The following is a 19,947-nucleotide window of genomic DNA, read 5'->3' on the forward strand; positions in this document are numbered from 1 at the left end:
TTCATCAAATCGCGAGTGTGGTTCTGCTGTGTGACAAAGAAACGAGGCATGATAACGTTACAACACACAAGAAAAGAGTCTGAAGCACGTGCGCTGACGGCCCGTGAACTTTAACAACAGTGTACCAGCGACTGGAGAGTAGCTACCCAGCTGCACCCAAACTTTTCACCATCTCTGGCCACGCGCACACACGGTTTAGTGTAGGTAGTGTTCGGTTTTCTTGCTCCAAATCTCGGTGCTACTCCGGCGCTATCTGACCGATGCACGCGGAGCGTTTACTGTGCCTCGCGACATGCTACGGCCGCTACTAGCGCTGCACCACGACCGGAACCATCCTCCGATAGCATCAGATCGAAGGAAATGTGCGGTTTCACAAACTGTCGAATCTTTTGCACCATCAGATCATGGAACTTGGGATGGAAACGGTACACGGAACCGTCAACGCCAACCTGTAACGTAAAATTGATCGCTAATTAATAACCAATTTCTGGCATCTCTCACATTCCGCCCAAAATCCAACACACATACCGTCACGCTCGTTTCGTCCATTTTGTTTATCAATGCCGCAATACCGGCCGATACGAGGTGAGCCGCCCGGCTAGATACACACTCGCAGATGTAGCGCACATTCGCACAGTCCTCTTCGGTCGCATGCTCGAGGCCCAGCTCTTCCAGCACTTCCCGACAGTTGTAATACGTTCCCGGTTTGTCCGATTCGATTTCCGAAACGTACTTCGTGAAGAACTGGCCGCGCTTGAAGAGAATATCGGAACCGACACCACCGAACAGAAGGCCTGCCTTCGTGAACCTTACTATCGCCAAACGAGCCAGCTCGCCCATGTACATGCCCGAGATCATTTTCTCTTGTCTGAAAGAGTATATACAAACAAATTGCATTAATTGCATTCATCGGAAACAGCTTCACAAAGCTTAGCACACTTACAGCTGCCGGCCCGGGTTTATACTGTGCTGATCGATCTCGCGATCGTACTCCGTGCGTATGAAGTCGAGCGCACCGTCATCACCGAACGCGCCCCACTCGGTATTGATCATCACGTGCTTCTTAATGTTTGGCCCCTCCTTGGGACCATCGAAGAGGTCGCAGTTTTCCACTCTCTCCACGTAGCACGCGTTACTGCCCGTACCTTGAATGTTGCACCGCAGCAGATCGAAAAACAGGAAACTCATTAGTACGAATATTGGTAATAGTGTAACACAATACCAGAGGTAAAGGGAAAGGTATCATGCAGAAAGATAAAAATAATACATAAAAATGAAACAGGGAAAAACATGAAAGAGATAATTATGGAAACATAAAAATACAACAACTGTAAACACAATACATATAAAAAACAAAGAAGAAAACAAAAAGAGAAACAGAAAAATAGAAAAGGAGAACAAGAGCAAGAGACGGTAAAGCACCAAAGAAGAGCCTAGTTATGTTAGCAAAATTTAAAAAACGGCAAATCTTTTGTTTTGTGTGTTAATTTAAAATACAGTAATGAATCGTCAATTTACAAAAAAGAAACTATCACCAGTTAGTGGGGTCCCACGGGCGTATACCGTCGGGCTATCAGAAACTGTCCAACGGTTTGCAGTAAAGCCAATTGCGTTGCCAATCTTATAACCACCAATTACCAAAAGTTCAGCTTAATCCGGCAATCGAGGCGCTTATTTGTTCCTGTCCCTTATGTTAAGAGCAGAGAGTGAGAGTTCTCGCACCATTAAGATGTAACATACATTCCAAGCACACTCACACACCCACACACACACGCAGGACAAACATACATAATCACACGCGCACACACTCGTGAGAATCTTCAGCTACATACCGACAATCAGTCCTATTCTGCAGTTGTGATTCTTCCACGCACAGGACATCAGTGTACCAGTAGTATCGTTCAGGATGGCACAGATATCAATTTGTACATCCTGTTACCCGGTTGCCGCGCAATGAACAGATTCGAAAGAGAACGGAACACAGACCGGAAGGTGTAGAGCAGTGTGTTGCACGGGGCGCATTTCGTACATGAGCCGAACAATTCATTTTCAACATTCACGTGCAGTTCAGTTCAGTTGTGTAGAGCGCAGCATTCAATGCATGTTTCATAGTGAGACACGTGGATGATGATGATCAGTTCAAGATGCAAAACAAGGAGTAGATCGAACGCAATTGAAAAGGAATGGTTTTTGTTTCACAGGTAGATAGACCAAGTTTTCGTATCATGGGCGAGAAATAAAAGAAAAGAAATACATAAAACTCGTTAATAAAATGTGTTAAATTGGTGCAGAAATTATGATACTGTGAAAGATATGTGATGATTAGGAACGATAACAGCATGTTCATTGAAGAAAAGTTCTATAATTTCACCAATTTAGATAAAGATCTTTGAACCTCATTACTTAATAACACTCCAACTTATCTGACATAAGATAAGCAATAACAGGACGTAGTAAAAATATATGTACAATAAGTAATCCGTAATTGGAAAATAATTTTGAAGCTCGCAAAACTGATTCTTATAACTCCTGAAGGACGATAAGCATTCAAAGAGAATAGAAAAAGATATATAGGCAATCCATGTTACTTCAAGCACTTGAAGAACTTAATGTCCCCAGAATTACTCATAACACTTGTCAACTTTTTTTTATAGCAAACTAAACCACCATAATCTGCATTATCTGTATACTGTGCCCTTGTGTTATCTATTTACAGCTTGTTGTCCAACTGTTTTCAATTCCGCAATCATAAACAAGCGAATAATACGCTTCTGAGACCTGGCAGATAGAGTGGGACCATAAAATAATCCATTTGGTATCAAAAACAACCATAACAGATGTGATTATTGTGCTGAACTTTAATTTCCTGGTTGCGATAAAGAACACACGTACAATCCCCGCTGGCAGTTGATTCAATTAATAGAAATAGTAAATATGCCGGATATTCCTTTCCCGTACAGCTTATTTCAAGTGTTGATTCCGGAAAAGACTAAATATATCGAGAAAGCATCAATACATGCGTCACGTTTCCAGTGCACAAGACGTTCCGGTGACAATAAAACGTGCATCAGAACCAGGCAGTGTACTGTGAACGGTCTATCTAGGAGTGAAGCTGTATGGCAGATTAAAAAAGAACTATATAAATTATCCATTTCCCGTACTGGCTGCGGTACAACGCCGTGCATTCATGTGCACCGACGGCGATTCCGGATGATAGCATAAGGACCAGGTGATGTTCCGTATCATACAACAGAAAGAGTTCGTGTGTATTTGTGTAAAGGAAAAAAATGCAAAAACAAAACCGTAAGAATGTAGAAAGTAAGATCTTTATAGTTTGTATCAGGCTCTGCTAGCAATACGGAAGAAACTGTACGTAGGATAAAATAGAATTTGAACGGTTAAGGTTCGAACGAAACATAAAACAGAAACAAACAGCAAGAAAAGTTCACGGGAAAGATAATTTAGAATTTATTTACAGTTCCCACTTTGTTGCCGGTAGAACCCTCTTGTTTTGCATGGACATCCGTTTGGAAGGCTGCAACAAAGTCGTTCCATCGGCAACAAAGCGCTACGGAACGCAATTAATAAACTCAATCTGAAGGTGGCTTACCAATTATCACACCGACTTTGCAATCGTGATTACTGTGCGCGCACGACATCAGCGTTCCGGTGGAATCGTTTAGAATTGCCATTACCGCTATATTAACGTCCTAACGCACGCAATGTTGACCAATTGGTGGCGATGAAATTTGAACAGTTGTAAGTTATGAATTTGGTGGTACCATAGATTTTGTCAAGAAAATCAAAAGCATCATTATTGTCGTTGCCGCCATTATTTAAGGTGTTTGTAGGAAACAATACAAAGTGTTAAAAGTGTGCTTGAATGTAATTGTTTAAAATTCTTCCGCTTATGCCATCATCTTATCGACAACTCAATGAACAATGTTCCATTCCGATCGGATAGGATCGTATGAATTATAACACCATTTGCTGCTAATACCACCAATAAAACACGGTGACACACGGACCAAAAACTGTAAAGTCACCATCGATGAAGGGACCGCCGGCCCCAAACTTACCCCCCGTCTGGCGATAGCATCCTTCAGCAGCTGCACAACGTCCTCACCGACGACACCGGAACAGTTGAAACCTTTCGTCCATCGGGCAAGAATACCTTTGGTAAGACCCAACTGCGTTAGCGGGAATGAGAATGTGAATCCTAGCGGCAAACGTTCCTCGTACACTGAGTGTTCCTGGTTTTTTTTTGTTTTCGGAAAAGAGATGCCATAAAAAAAGAAGAAATTTTAATTATAGCTAAACGCTGAGGTATATCGCGTTATGATACGAAAGTGCACTAGAGTTACTCTTCTAGATGTTTACCGCTTTATCAGTGCAAAAGTGTATTGAGCCTAGAGGTTATTACGTCAAAAGTACCACTGATAGCGCTATCATTAACAATTCTGACACTTATTACACTTTTGGTACGGTAAACTGATATGACAGTCGGGATCGATCGATACGTCAATATGTCTGTTGCAAAGGGCTTTAGATTTGGCATCGTCAACCTAAAATCTTGAAACATAAAATTACTTATAGTTACGGTAAACTCTATATCACAATATGCTTTAGAGGTGAGCTGTTAAACTTCAACTTCAAACCAAAGGTTTGATACGAGTTTTTTTTAACATGACCGACGACGACATATGATTGACATATGTACGAATAAGCAAGGCTCTTTCACACTTCAAAAAAATCAATTGGATAAAGATTGTAAAATTGAGATCTAACCAAATTCAAAACGAATTTCTTAATATAACGTAAGAATTTCTTAAGATAATCCTTCAAAAAATGTACGAATCTTGACAAAGTTAAAGGGCCTCGTAAAAACTAATATCTCTTTTAGATCATCTTTATACTCAATCAGTTTAAAGATTCATTCCTAATTTTGTACCTCAGAAATCAGAATCACTCAACACTACATCAACATAATCCGACATTTTCGCAAATATCATTGCCTACTATCTACTGCCTTTATAAAGTCTACTTACCTTCATAAAGTTGGCTAAACATTCAGCAATATGGTCAAACAGTTGCGTCCCACTACCGAGCATAATGCTCTGTGGAATGGCATAAATCTTCGACAGCATCTCGAAGTCGTTCTCGTCCTTCAGGTGGATCAGCAACACCCGGAAGTTGGTGCCGCCAAGATCGAGGGCCAGAAACTTTCCCTTTTCTGCAAGCAAACGAAAAACAAAATGCGACAATTTATTTTACGTTACAAACACTTAACATCAAACATAACACACTTTACATACCTTTCCCATTTGGCAGGTCCTGTACGTAGGTGATGAAGCATTTAACGTCAGCCTCGGCGTGCGTTTCTTTACTGAGCCCTCGGTTAATTTCCTTGATCACCCGTCGCATAATCTCCTCGATCTGTTTGTCTGTGAGGATTAGCTCCCTGCATTGATCACGGATCTGTAAGCAAACGAAACGGGGAAAGGTGTTGCGAATTAGTGAAAGATTCTGTTACCGAACGACACACCCATGCACAACAATCGCCCTTGGAAGGAACAACATCGATCATGTAAGCGCCCCTCCCCGTCACACCACATCAACACACGACAGGCGAGAACAAATGAGTACATGCACTGAACTAGCAGCCCCGAATCCGCTTGACGTTGATCTGCGCGTGGACGATCCTTGGAACGGAAAGATTCCGCACAAATTGGCGATCGTTTTTCGCACCTTTTCACCATTGCAATCCATCGTTAACCGTGTACGTCCTCGAAGGACAATGCAAGTGCGCGATGGAAACGATCTGCGATTCTGCACAACGTAGAAACCTGATGCGACCGGCAGGCTGCTAGGCACTGTACTGATAATGGTTCGACGGGGCCTCGCGTACCCATACCGGGGTACGCTTTCAAAGCACCGGATGATAGTGCGCTAAGTATCTCAGCTCAGCCCTGCAGAGGTGCATCACAGCACGGAAGCCCGCGTGATAATCTTGCGATTAGTGCGCGTGAAGACGTGTGCGCACGCGTACCTCACAGGACGTATAGAAGGGGGAGCTGAAACCGATCAATGAATAGCGTGCCTCTCGCAACGGTTGCCTGTTTAGGTGAAACCGTCCGGTAACGTCCCGGGGGTATGGGGATTTTTGACGACCTTTTGACAAGGTGCCACCTCACTCGACGGTTCAGTAAATGTCAATATTTATTGTCCAATGTCTGATAATAGTAGTAGCTGATAACGTACCAACAATTTACTTTGGCTTCAATGAACTGCAGCTATTCGTCAAGCAGGAGAAATAAACTAATTGCTTTCTAGACGGACTATTGAAGTACAACATTTCGAGACACGATGGCTGTCTTCTCGAAGGAGATCGCTGCAATTTGGAAGACTCAAAAGTAACTTTCCAAACCGAGTACTAATTCGCCATGCAATGGATACACCTCATCCAAGGTTACGACGCAGTAGCTCCGAACGGAGAGTGGGAAAATTATAGGCTACACCCGGCTGCCGGCCCCGGGCTGTTGTTTAGACTCCAGCGCAGTTGATGATGATGGTGCCCTACGGTAGGTTAGTGGGTTGTTTACAAGAATACCGTCCACTATCTCTCACCCTGTGCCTCCCTAACGCCTTCTGCTAATATGTAGAATCTGTAGCCACAAACCACACATCGATAGTGGTTTCGCAAACAACCGACCTGACGCTCACGTGGGCCCGTCCCGGGTGGGGGTGCGCACCAGAACCACATCTCGTTAGCATAGGCGCTCGACACTGGCACTATTCAAGCGGGAAAGTCTGCCATAAATATGAGTTGTTTTCTCACGATTATGGTTTGGGGTACGGAGGAATCAACCAAGCGTTCCAGGTGAAACGGATTTATGGCCGGTTAATGCGTTTCAGGCGACCTAAACCACTGGCTAAAGTGCACTCTCGATTGAAAAGTCCCACTGCTTTATTTACAATTGTTAGCCCATACACCATAACCTGCCCGGCCTGTGCAAGGGTAAACGAGTCAGGATCATAAACAGCAGTGAAATGCTCATCCAGAAGCACAACAAATGCACGGTGGGGGGAATATGTGGAAAAATATTTCCCAAAACCATCCGTAACTATTACTCCCGCTGCGCTTATCAAGCGCCTTGGTGGTTCAAACATTTGTAGTGTTCCGTGTTTAAAGTGTGCGACAATTAAACAGATTAACCCCGGGCAAACGGTAACACTGATAGTAGATTCCAAAGCAGATAGGATTTGTTTTGCACATCGTCACATTGTTTTCTTTTTTCGAGTGAGGCAATAAGATGCCGTGGATGCACATTGCAACGTTACATAATGAGTCGTCACCGATCGCAGATTGTGGCAGGGATGAACAACTTTGTGGAGCTTTAGAACGTACATCTTCCATACGATGTCGGTCTTTAAGTCTTTTTTTTTGAGTAAAGTGAGTGGAATTGATGTACAATTAATACGAAATAAGGAACTCTACTTTCAGCATACAAATTAATCAGTATGTCATAAGAAGATTTAAATGATAACAATGTTTCCAACTTATGGACCGTCGTCACTCATCAACCGGTCGCTTCAGACGAGCATCCTCAGCAAACCGCCAGTAGTGTTCCGCCAAAAAGTGTTTGCTGTTGTTGTTAGGTTTTGGTTTCGTTTGCAGCAGTTTGCCACCGGCTATAATTAGAAATCAATTACCAGCGCGACTCATCGGCGATTTCTCATTCGGCGCGCCATTTCTGGTAACCATCCTCCAAGGAAATCGAACCCGATCGCCCTCACATCTTCCCGCTTCGGTGTTGGTTTCCTTTCCCGAACCGCCTGCACTGCAAATGATGACCCCATCCCATCTCTTTAAACCCTTTTTAACCCAGTGAAGCCAACGCGATGCAACCGGCGAAACCTTATCGACATTTCCCGGAGCTTATTTTTTTTTTGTTTAGTCTATTTGTTTTATCGGATCGGATAATGATTTGTTTTCCATTTCGCTTTGCTGCGTCGAATCCAGACTGATCACGACACTCTCACCAACATGTGTGTGTGTGTGTTTCGTGAAAGTATTGGGTGGAAGCAAACTCCTTACGGGAAAATCTACGCAGTGCACAGTTTACTCTCGTTCGGTGAAAAAAAAAATCAAAATCCTTTTCCTCCTGCACATTCCGGCGCAACACCGCAGAGAGCCGACGGTAGACTGACGGTTCGCGGACGGAAATAAATAACAAAATGCGCACACAGCACACTTCAGGCCGGTAGCGTGTGAGTGGCCATTGAGAGACAGAGTGAGAAAGAGAGAGAGAGGAAAGAAAAACAAAATGGAACTAAGATACAGGGATGAAAAAGAGAAAGTGTTGGTGATATTGTTTTCGTTGTTGCAAAACACGTATGTCACACACCATGCGCCTCCATATGTACGTCAATCCTACGATCCTGACGATTGCTGACGTACGTGTTTGGTTGATTTGTGGATTAAGATGTGATTTAATACCTTCTTTAGTTTTACTACTACTAGAAGTTTACTACTACTATACGCTTGTCTTCAATTGTGAGTAGAAATAAAAAGACTTCTAATCATTCAAAGTAGATACAAACATACACTGTTCGTGTCTAACCACCCACAAATAAGATTTATGTTGTTAAAAATTAACCTTTTTCTTGCGTGTTTCCTTTTCTCATTTTAATTATTTTTCTCGCTTTCTGCTTGTTTTTCTTACGAGGCCATCTCACGAGATCTTTTTCGCGGTCGCCGGTATTCAACCGTCACGGTGCCTTTCCCCCCACACCTGCCAAGGTTAGTAAAGGTCACCAGACGGAATCAACTTTTTATTTGATTTTCGCGCTTAAACGCGAAACACAAAACATGTTGACTGAAAGGAATTGAAGCAATACAATACTAAAACCGTCTAAAAATGCCAATACAATGCATAAAAGGTTGTTGTTTTATTTTTTTTTCGTTTTAATATAGATCATTAGACAGCTGTAAGCGATCACTAGGGGCATTACTATGTAATATGGCAGCAGCATTACCTTGGTAAAGTTATCTTTGATGACACCCATTTCGTTCTGCACAAGATCACACTTCGATTTCAATCAGGCGGAGCGGGGTGGGGAAGGGATGGGCCCTATTTTTGGCGTCTCGTGCCTGCGGTTCGAAAACAAACCCACGGCTAAGTAACCACTGACTTTCGAACTACACCGAGGTTCGAGTGTGTGTTTCGTGTTTATGTTTAGACCGAAGTAGATGTACTGAAATGCATACAACACAGCTTTTGTCAACCGGGATGTAACTCTCGTTCGTACACACACACACACCCAACACAAAATGCTCACTGGCACGAAACTAGCAAAGATAACAAACAACACCTCAAACTCGAACGGGGTATTTTGTCCAAAAATTCGGCAAATGCACACCGGAGCGCACTAAGAGACGAAAACTTTTCAAGCTTTTACTTAACGGCTTGCTACGATTTGCGAACTTCGTTGCCGACTGAAACTGTCATGCTACCCGGACACGCGTGCAGCACTGTTCGGTGTGTGTCAAGGTAGTGCGCGCGACTGTCAGATCGTGTCTACCACCGTTATTCCGTACACTTGTTTCTTTTTTTTCTAAAGCACCGACTCGCACTACCGATCACACCCGCCATTATCACGCGTAACGATCTTCGGTGACGGGGGAAACACACACCTAAGCAATCGAACTTCGCACACAATCGCTAGCGTGTGGCTTGGGAAGGGTGTGTGCGCGCACATGACGATCGTGCGATCGAGGTCCCAAGTTACATTCGAAAGACATTCGAAAGAGGAAGGTGAATAGGATGCTGGTGGAATGTTTATTTTCGTTTCGACGAAAACATGATGGACGGTTGCTGACGTAGCAGCGTTGGGGGTATGGGAAAATTGAGGGGGAGGGGTTGCAGTGATAATGGCAGCTACTGTACTCCCTTCAGTCAAGCGTGTTCTCTCACGTGCTTCCTCCTTTCGAACGTACGTGCTACTGCTAGTGCCCTGCGTCAATGAAAAGGGTGTTTACACCATACTCATCAAACTTCTTGACTCTTCCAACAAATACAGCATGTCTGAAGCCAAGAATTCAATATTCAGCCAAAGCAAGAGTGATAGTCTAGCGAATCCTGTTGGATGTTTTCTTGGGACACCAAAAGCAAGTTGCGCTACCGAACCAGAAACAATATGCTGTAAGAAATTCCATAAACCCTCCCAGTGCCCGGTTTCGGTACCAAATTCATCACATTCTAGCAATTTGTGCCGTCCCGTTGGTTGCTGGGAGAACACGACAGAATGGCAATGGCAACCAAAAATAACGCGGCACATGATCACCGGCCGTTTGTCTACGTTAATGTTTTGATGCTTTTTGTTGTTGTGTTGATGCCCTTTTTTTCATCGCTGTTCGACTATGGTCGTAACATTTTTCTGTGTCATTTTGGGGGAAATCACAAATTCGCAACAAAGCAAAAGATACGCACTGCCGGGAACTACCCAGTCATGTGGGTGCGCACGAAGAATACACAACATGACGATTCCATCTATGGGTCAACCTGGGGAAGTTTAACTTCAAGTCTGATGTGTGTGTTTTTTAATGATGAACAATTTAGGGGAATTTTCTGGGGAGAATTTCTGTGTAGCCGTAAAGTTGATCTTTATGACAGTGGAGAACGTGTTTGTTTTTAATATTGTATGACAGTTTGCGGCAATATTTCAGTTATGTCAAACTAGTAAACACATTTCATTCACTTAGTATACTCGGTGACTTTAATTATAATAAAATTTTTATAATATTCTATTTTGCTATAATACGCTATAAACGCAAATTATTTTAATGTTCACTATTGCATCGTTAACTGCTAGAGCATTAAACACCTCTTTATAACACAAAAAAAATCACAAAAACCACTCGTCAGAACGGTTGCGCGGCGTGACCAATCGTCCCCGAACGGCGTTACGACACTGGCAAAGGATGCTGACCGATCGTTCGCGACTGTTGGACGATATATATATATATATTATTTTTTTCGAACGATGCTACGCGTACACGCAAACGTGCCGAAGCGACATACAGCGAAACAAGCCGATTGCATCGACAAGTTTGGTGAAAGAAATGTGTCCACTATCGAAATCCTCGTCCGTTCGGGTTCACGGTTCACTGTCCACAAACGCATTTAATTCCCATTTCTCAGTGTGTTTGTGTGATTTGTCTATCTAAATCAGTTACAGTTTAAGATGACCGTGTACAAGGGTACACATTTATGGCTCCCGCCATGCAGAGGAGTTACGTGCAGTGACACATAAGCGAGCAATGTATATATGGTACCCGATGACAGGGGTTTTTTTCTCTTTCGTTCCTAACCACGGTGATCATCGGTCGATAAATCTCTTCAAAGGTTTCCACAACACATTCCAGCGAGTGTGTGTGTGTGTGTGTATGGCGGAGCCACAGAAGACTAGTGCGTCCCACGCAAGTAGCGGTATCACCCTACTTGAAAACGGGCGCCATACAGCTAAGGTGGCTCTACCACATTCCAACCCGAAACAGAACCGGCTTCGGAACACGGCATTTTATGCCGGCCACTTACAGCCACTAGAAGCATCCAATCTGTCTACGAATGCACACTGATAGTTTGGATTTGTGGTTTGGTGAAAAAATAAGTAAACATTATAAAAACTAACAAGAAGACATCGATATCAGTGAAAGAACTAGTAATTAGCTGATTATAGAGGGTTTTGAGCTGAGAGAACTTTACTTTTTCTCTCTTTTGCCACTTCAAGATTTGAGTAATAGAGAATAAAAAGCTTGGGAGAAAAAATATGGTTTGATAGGGATGAAGTCGTGTGAAGGCCAGGAGCCGCTATCATTAAATCACCAAGCTGGCCATTAACATGCTCATTTAGAGGAGGTCCATAATGCGATTGCATTTAATCCGAGATTAATTATTTCCAAATCTAAATAATATTTTTCACAAGTTTTATGTAATTACGACCTAAATGGATGTCTTCAAAAAATATAAGGTTATGAACCTGAAAACCAGCGGATAAGGATTGCATTTCTTTTGAAGATCATCCATCATCTGCAGCGTGATCATCCAGGGATCTTGGAAGCTAGGGGCTAAGTTGATTCTGATTCAGTTTATTTAATCTTTGAACTAAATGAATGGCCCTGAATATCTATTACAAAAAATCATTAATTCTTAATGATTCATGGCTACTTATTGATTATTGAATCATCCAAGATTTATTCTCCAACTGTTGAGCTTGTTCATCATCACCTATTAATTGGTCACAACCAAACATAGATTCTGATATTTAGGATATGGTGAAGTTCTATGATACGTGCGTTTTTGTGGTTAAGTGTCTGTAGTGCTGTTGAGCTATGACCAACACCATGTCACCGGTGATACATATTGAATAGCGCTGGGAAAGTTTAATGACGTGTACTTTCTTCTAGCAACTGCCCAGAGTTACTGCACCGACCAGTAAAAGTTCCACACAAGAACGATGAGGGAAAGTCCAGAACCGAATTTATTCAACTTTGGCGAATCAGTTTGTCCGAAGAAACATCATTGTAACAATTGCAGCTTGGTCCCTGCTGTAATTGATAAGCGGATCGGGAAGGTGATGTACCACGCGGTAAATGCAGCTGGTAATCTATGGTGCTGACACACCAATCAATTAAGGCCACAGCTGCACGAGAACAATGCTCTTGTCGTGTACAACCGTGATGCTATTACTGTATTGGCGGTGGTTTGGTGGGATGATGCTATGCACTAGAGTACTAGAGCAGACATCAAGCACTCCCTTTTGACAGCAGCTGAAGTCTTTATATGACAGTAGTGTTTATGCGGATCTTCGCGAGTTGGAATAGTCTTCACAGGGAATGGAGCCATACCCATGCACGTTCATCTAAAGGAGGGATGATGCTAGGCATTTGAGTACTAGAGCAGACATCAAGCACTCCCTTTTGACAGCAGCTGAAGTCTTTATATGACAGTAGTCTTTATGCGGATCTTCGCGAGTAGGAATAATCTTCACAGGCAATGGAGCCATACCCATGCACATTCATCTAAAGGAGGGATCATGCTAGGCATTTGAGTACTAGAGCAGACATCAAGCTCTCCATTTTGACAGTTACTGTCAAAGAAATAGTGGCATTTTTCACGAAAGGACTGACTATTCGGGTAGGTGGTAAAAATAAGTTTATTACGACCTGGTTATTCACAAGAAAAATAAAAAAAAGAAAGTATAACGAACGAAAGATATTATGATAATGTATCAACCGGAATAACAACACACAACTCATTCACAAAGTTGAGAATTGAAAGGTTTTATACTTTTGTTTCGTTGCATTGTAGATAATAAACCCAAACACCTTTTAACCAGTACAATCAGTAATAAATAAAATATATTTTAAGAACCACTTGCGCAGTTCTTTCTCGTCCCACTGTGCGGGGCAGGAAGACCATGGTACGAGAGAAAAATGCGCAACTGCCAGAAAGCAAAAGATAAATTGAAAAACCGGCCCCGCTTAAAAGCATGGGGACGAGCCCCCGAAACAGTGACAACGGTTGGCCCTTGATTGGCTACCGAAGCGTAGGCACCGCAGAGACCGAACCGATCGGTCATTTGCGTTCCAACACACCGACACGCCTTGCTTCCAACCAAACCGTTCGAATGTGCGCCGTTTCAAGTGCAACCATCTCACGATGAAGCTCAAGAGCAGGGTTTTTTGTTTTTATTTCTTACAGTTGCCAGCGGCAAACCGCGTTGGATTAAGTTTATAAATAGAAGTAGGCAGGAACGGTGAGTTTCCGCTACCCATGGTACAACAGGCTACGTAATTCACCAGTAGATGCATCGGACGGTGCAACGGAGTCCACATGGGTTGGCTTAACATTAATGTGCTCTACGAAGATTATTTTATAGCGCGAAACCCAAAAAAAAAACAAACACACACATTAGCCAGCCCACTGTTCGCTACCGATCCCGATTTCCGATCTCGACAACGTCACGAGTGCGACGTACGTCAATGGATGAAAGCAAAAACATCTGTCATAAGCATCCGGAGATGCTGGGTGGTGATCGAGGAGACCGCCGGGGATTGTTTTTCCCCTGTGTTGCTCACGTGGAACACGTTACGCTCATCGGTAGGTAGGTCGGTGTGTTTTTGAGCCGTCCTTTCAATAATAAAGACCATTCTTTTCTAGCAAGAGTCGTTGCTGGTTGATTCAATACCAGAACGTTTCAATTCCTGTTACAGAGTTTCCAATCACATAATGGAATATTTCAAACATTTGGGAAGATTTTATGTTTGAATTTTGACAATCGAACCGAAACCAGAAGGACAGATTGCTCTCCACAGCATTTTTAGCTAAATTCCTCCGTATATTTGCACAAGCTCCCCTGTATGATTTCAAATTTCTATTCATCCACTGAAAATATCTCCCGATGAATTGCAAAATTCCCCAAAACTGTTGCAAAGTCCCTGTCAAAATTTTCCGACACAATCTGCCTATTTAAAAGGATCGGAGTTCGGAACGTATGACGAAAGAGGGCGCCACCGTCAGCGGAGATAAAAAAGGGCGCATTTCGAGGATCGAGATCTATTCCCTGTTGCAGAACAGTAAAAATGCAGTAATAAATTTTGAACGTCTCTCACCATAATCGAGGCTGTTAGAGATATTACGCATAACAAACCGAAAGTTTGCAAAGATCCCCCTATATGATTTGAAACCCCTGTAATAACGCAAAAATATTTTTAAAACAATATTTTTTCACTATATTCACATAATGCGGCAATATACAAATAACACAAAAAAGATAAAAACGAAACAAAGAGTAGTATAACACTTAAAAAAGGCTGATCATCGCATCACGATCCACTTCGGATAGTTCGTTGACCACATGACGCGGCGTACAAAGCAGAAGGCACAAAAAGATGATCAAACGCATCAGCACAATTGGATGCACGTGGCAAATAAAGAGAAATAGCACCGTCAATTAGCGAAACGGTCATAATATGCACCTCCGGCAGTTCGTTCGTTGCATCCCCCAGCAGTTACAAGCAAATGGTCAGAAATTAAACCCCACACAGCACTGCAATCATTGATCGTTCGGATCGGATTAATTAGCTGACCAACATGGAAACACATTTCACAACACGTGTGAAAGAAGGAAAACATTAGTTTCACCTGTGCTGATGTGGCACCGGTCCGTATTGTAGGGCGTTTTAAAGCGCACAATAAAAGTAAAAGTCACGTTCACCATTCATCACATATGACACGTATAAACGATTCCAGTTAAATCCTTAACGGGTAAGGGCCCTCCTAAGCACAAGTCGAAATATTATCTAAACAGATTGCTTCCGGATGTACAGTCACCAGCGCCAGTTTATCGGACAACGAATGCATCTAAAGTGAGTAAAACCAAGCCGCACTCCCCGGAGCAAGACGCGGACGCGCAATAGATGGTGGTCATGGTGCAATGCAACAAGTACCCCACATCTCCATGACATTGAAATGAATGAACATGAAACTGCACGACTATCAACGTCTGTCCGCACTGCTCCGGCGAAGGGAGGGAAGGTGTAGATCAAAACGGAACGAGCCCTTCGAACTGCAGCTGCGTGCACAAACGTCACACGCATACACCGTTGGCTAACGCCCTGCCTATTACTCAGCATTTACTGACGAAGTCTAAACTAAAAAAAAGAGCACTTGTTCAATGCAATATTGCAAAGATTGCACAACAACAACAAAAAATACCCCATCGATACCGAATTGGGTACACAGTTTGTACGACAACAAACAAACCGAGGCTAATGTTTTCGGTGGTGAACTTTGGTCCGTTGGCGGATTCCCGTACAGCGATATCGGTAAGCAATAAAGGAAAGGAAGGCCAACAAATAGAAATATGGTACGTTCGGGCTACATAAGACGGCGTGTTGTGTTGCGGTCACGGTTTGCGACGGTCCACAGCAAGTCATCGTATCGGTTGGTGTTTCGGTAGGTTTTAACAAACAAAACAGAACGAAAAATCTCAATCCATCAATCGACGTTGTCGGTGGTTTCGCATTTGCTCCAATGTTGGTTCGTCATATGTTTGGAACGGTGGAATTGTCTTTGGCATGCTCTTGCACCAACTACTAGGTCAATCATGTGACCTAGTTTTCTGAACCAGATTTTATTAAAAATAACAAGACGAATTTACACTTTTTAGAAGAAGTTTGTATCATGTGTTCCTCGTGTAACCAGGATGAATTATTGAATTGTGTGGAAATACGATCACCAGATCTTGGAGATTGAGATACGTCTAGAAGTCGTCCAAAATTTAACCTACTTTGGATCAAAAGTCACCACCAACATCAAGATATCTGTCAGGATCTTCAAGCTGAAAGAAAATGTTCATTCAAAACACCTGTTGTTGCTGGAATCATATCATATCATATGGAACCTTCATGGTCCCTGTACTGCTGTAAGCCTCTTAGCCTCGACGCAGTATACAGTTGAAGCTTACGATTAAATTAGCTCTTGTGGAACTTCCTGCCAAGTTTACTAGGCTGACAATAAGAATGAGAATGACAATCACGAACTCTTACAGGATCCTTTAATGCCACCTGTAGTTTGTCCACCATTTGAGAGTGAAATCTTCAGAGCTCAGCTTCTATGTATTAATACAGATCCTGGAATAGGCCAATGACATAGATATAATTGGTTTATGGCTCTTCTAGGTAGTGTACTAAAGGATCGACCAGGTGAAGGGACAAGGATGCATCAGCCAACCTGCTCATAAATGTCGATTTACGCAAGGATGATATAGAGAGAAGTGATCGATCCTTCGAATTCATCCAAAATCTTGGTGAATATTGGGTAAAAACACAATAGCATTGTAGTTGACAGCTTCGTTACGATCTACAGCAAAGAATTAAATTCTGGTAGGCTCTGTTGGATTGACCATGTCATTAGAATGACACTTATCCAAATCGTTTAAAGAGTCCTTTTTTGATGGTCGTATTGACAGGAAACTCGTTGGCTATTTAGCAATAGTATTTGATACAAACAAATCTAGCTCTAGACATCTAGACATCCCAAATAATGAATGTTGAGTTAAATAAAGAAGATTCCATAATTCATTTTAATAGTCCACAATCGGTGAAGCTAGATGAATAACACTAGTCTGTTCTCTTCAACATGATTAATCAAGTTAATCACACTTTAATGTGATAACATTAAGCATTGTTAGATGAATAGAGCGTACACAAACCACCCAGTTCGCATGATATTCCATAGCGTTTCAAATCCAGCACAAGATCCTCCACTACCGACCCGTCTAGCCCGGTTTGCGGACCATCAAGGACACCCGGTTTGCGGCGACTACGCGGAATTGAATCGTTCACCTGACTGACCGATACCACGAGACACTTCACCGGTACGTGCAATAAAGGGTTTCCGTTCACCCCTGCGCGGATAGTTCCGTCATGTTTTGCAGAAGAAATCAAACCACGGTATACTTCCGCCCGTCGCTGTTGGGCTCGCGATAGGGATGCAGCGATTCGGAACGACCTTCTCCGATGATCGCTGGAGGCGTTTTTGAAGGCGATTAACATGACGGGTCAGTGCACTGGGACCGGTTTGTTCTCAACCAGTAAAACAAACAAAACACCTAATCAAGTACAATCTAACAAAAAAAAACATTAACACATTCGTCCAATCATCCAGTGGTAACTTTTCGTCCATCCTACATCGCCCGCTACCCGAAACTGAGTCGCATGTGATATGGCGCACACTATTTTGCGTGGTGCAAAGATCAATCCGCGATCGCGGTCTTGGCTCTTTCTCGCTGAACACTGCTCGCGGTACGCTATTAATTTATTAGGCAACAATCCCAATTCCGCCACCGAACTCTCAACCGGTTTCGGGCGGAGTGGTACGAAAAATCTCGATCCAAACCAAAATGTACAATAAGAAAACAAGGGCAGTCAGATTAGCCCTGGGCATTGGCGATAAGCGAAGGTCAAACCTTCTTGTGTTTCTTTCTTTTACTGCTGTTTGTTTTCTGTTTTCGTTAGAGGCGCTAGCACGAAAGTGAAACAGACATTGATCACGAGTTGAACTTAAAAAAAGCTCTAAATTAATATTTCTGATGAATGGTGCTGGTATAATCTGGTGCTTGTTTGATCCGCTCACTTGACATTGATGATCATTGAGTGTGATGTGAGAAAAAAAGGGTTAAAATATTTAATTAATTGTAAAACACATCCAATTGAGCAACAATTGTCCCCATATTACGAAATTCTCTCTACTATATTTGGTAATTAAAAACTTCAAGAGTTCTGGGATTTACAAATTCTAGATTTCTTGGACTTTCTATACCCGATATTGAATAGGTACGGCCCTTTAGTGTAATGAAGCACCTGGCAACTACTAATACACACTACATCACCGAGTCGCCATCATATTCTACGTATTTTTGCCACGTTTTGCTGATCTTTCAAAACCTGATTCTTTCCACCGCTTTCGGTGATTTAGACCGGACCATAGGACCACCCTGATAATGAGATTTTATATCGGAGTTATTTAACAATTCAACCGAGGAGCATGGCTTTTACATATCTGTTCTATAGCACTCCAACAAAAAGCCCAAACACATGATAGATATAGTATTAAAAAAATTATGTGGGATTCAAATATTGATCTACTTTTTTTTCTCTTACACAAAACATTTTTTAAAAAAGTTTCCATAAAAAAAAACAACAAATTTAGGTAAAAGTAAAAACAACACTTCCAAACATATCCACGATGATGCAACGTTGTGTGTGGTATTACATCCTGCTAGTGAATCATGAATGGACATCGAAAGGCATGCGTACTATTCCTCAATTCAACAACACCCGTTCGTTTCACTCCGTCAAAGGGACGAACCATTGCACCACCAGGCACAGGATCAATATTCTTTACCAAAATAACGACACTTATTCGCATTATTAGCGCAATAACGACGAGAAACATTTCGTTTTCTGCTACCATCATTCGTCTCAGCAAGGTGCAATTAAACGTGAAATGCCGCTCATGGCTGATGTAATCAATGGATCTGAGTTGGGGGTGAAATAATACTCTCACCACATCCAGACAGTCGAGGCCGCACCACCCAGAACGGGAGGGAAAATAGGCACACACACACACACACATACAGATAGATTATATTCGTCAGCCTGTTTCAAGGTGTCCTTCAGTGAAACCCACCAAGGTCAGTGACGTCTCCACGATGAGTAGTCGCGTTTGCACTTCGGTCTTAAGGACTCTGGAGGGGAGATCCCCACCTACTGCTGGTGTTGTAGCACGGGGACACTGTTCAGGTTGTGTGTTATCTAATCCTGTGTCTCGTTTGTGTATGGGTTTGCCTTGCGCACCATATTAACCTCAACATCAGCAGGTACACACATCAAACGGTATTCGCGTCCAAGTTCTTGATTTTTCGGCCAGTTTTTCATAACGACAAAGCTAATATTCTTTCTTAACACGCAAAACAGGTCCTGCAAGTTTCAGGTCCCTAAAAACAAATGAAAATGATAACGAATTGTTGGAGCGAAAGAGACTCCTCTTCTGGAGATAGTCTTCCCATGGGAGTAATACTTAGAAACACTTACTTCCTTGGAAACACGATCCACGTGCATTCCCATGAATGGCTTCACCAGATCCATGCTGGACAGATTCGGCGGCTCTGCTCTGGCGGACCAACCGATAATGATAGTTGTGGTGCTGTTTGCCTATCGCGCACTTCCGCGTCCCGTAAGTTCGTCGTCGTTTGGAGGGTTGTACACACTACACAACAGCTGCGATAAGTGATGACAACTCTTGCTACACAATTGGACCAAAAGATGAGGCTACTTGGTGGACACTGGACTTTACAACACTTTGGAAACCACACACT

General features: G+C 42.7%; 1 protein-coding gene across 3 annotated transcripts; it reads right to left on the bottom strand.

Annotated features, from left to right (window-relative positions):
* Positions 1 to 275: 275 nt before the first annotated feature.
* On the bottom strand, positions 276 to 19,717 carry LOC128719976 (hexokinase type 2). Of its 3 annotated transcripts, none has more exons than XM_053813620.1 (8): positions 19,664 to 19,717; positions 5,316 to 5,478; positions 5,049 to 5,233; positions 4,080 to 4,253; positions 1,833 to 1,932; positions 944 to 1,145; positions 529 to 868; positions 276 to 449 (listed from the first exon to the last, which is right to left on the bottom strand). In XM_053813620.1, exons 1-8 carry the CDS (start codon positions 19,715 to 19,717, stop codon positions 276 to 278), a joined length of 1,392 nt encoding a protein of 463 aa, XP_053669595.1. The 3 variants fall into 3 exon arrangements, with proteins under 3 accessions (XP_053669595.1, XP_053669596.1, XP_053669594.1); XM_053813621.1 differs by lacking the exon at positions 19,664 to 19,717 and adding an exon at positions 9,040 to 9,069; XM_053813619.1 differs by lacking the exon at positions 19,664 to 19,717 and adding an exon at positions 5,647 to 5,769.
* Between the last annotated feature and the right edge of the window lie 230 nt (positions 19,718 to 19,947).

This window comes from Anopheles marshallii, chromosome 2 (assembly GCF_943734725.1).
Source record: "Anopheles marshallii chromosome 2, idAnoMarsDA_429_01, whole genome shotgun sequence".
NCBI classification, from domain to species: domain Eukaryota; kingdom Metazoa; phylum Arthropoda; class Insecta; order Diptera; family Culicidae; genus Anopheles; species Anopheles marshallii.

What these genes read in the sequence shown, in the direction of transcription:
- LOC128719976 (XM_053813619.1), bottom strand. Translation starts at nt 5,769, where the DNA reads ATGGATTGCAATGGTGAAAAGGTGCGAAAAACGATCGCCAATTTGTGC. An exon ending in GTTTAGCCAACTTTATGAAG is followed by an intron (nt 4,254 to 5,048) that starts GTAAGTAGACTT and finishes AAAAAAAACCAG; the next exon opens with GAACACTCAGTGTACGAGGA. An exon ending in ATAAACCCGGGCCGGCAGCT is followed by an intron (nt 869 to 943) that starts GTAAGTGTGCTA and finishes ATACTCTTTCAG; the next exon opens with ACAAGAGAAAATGATCTCGG.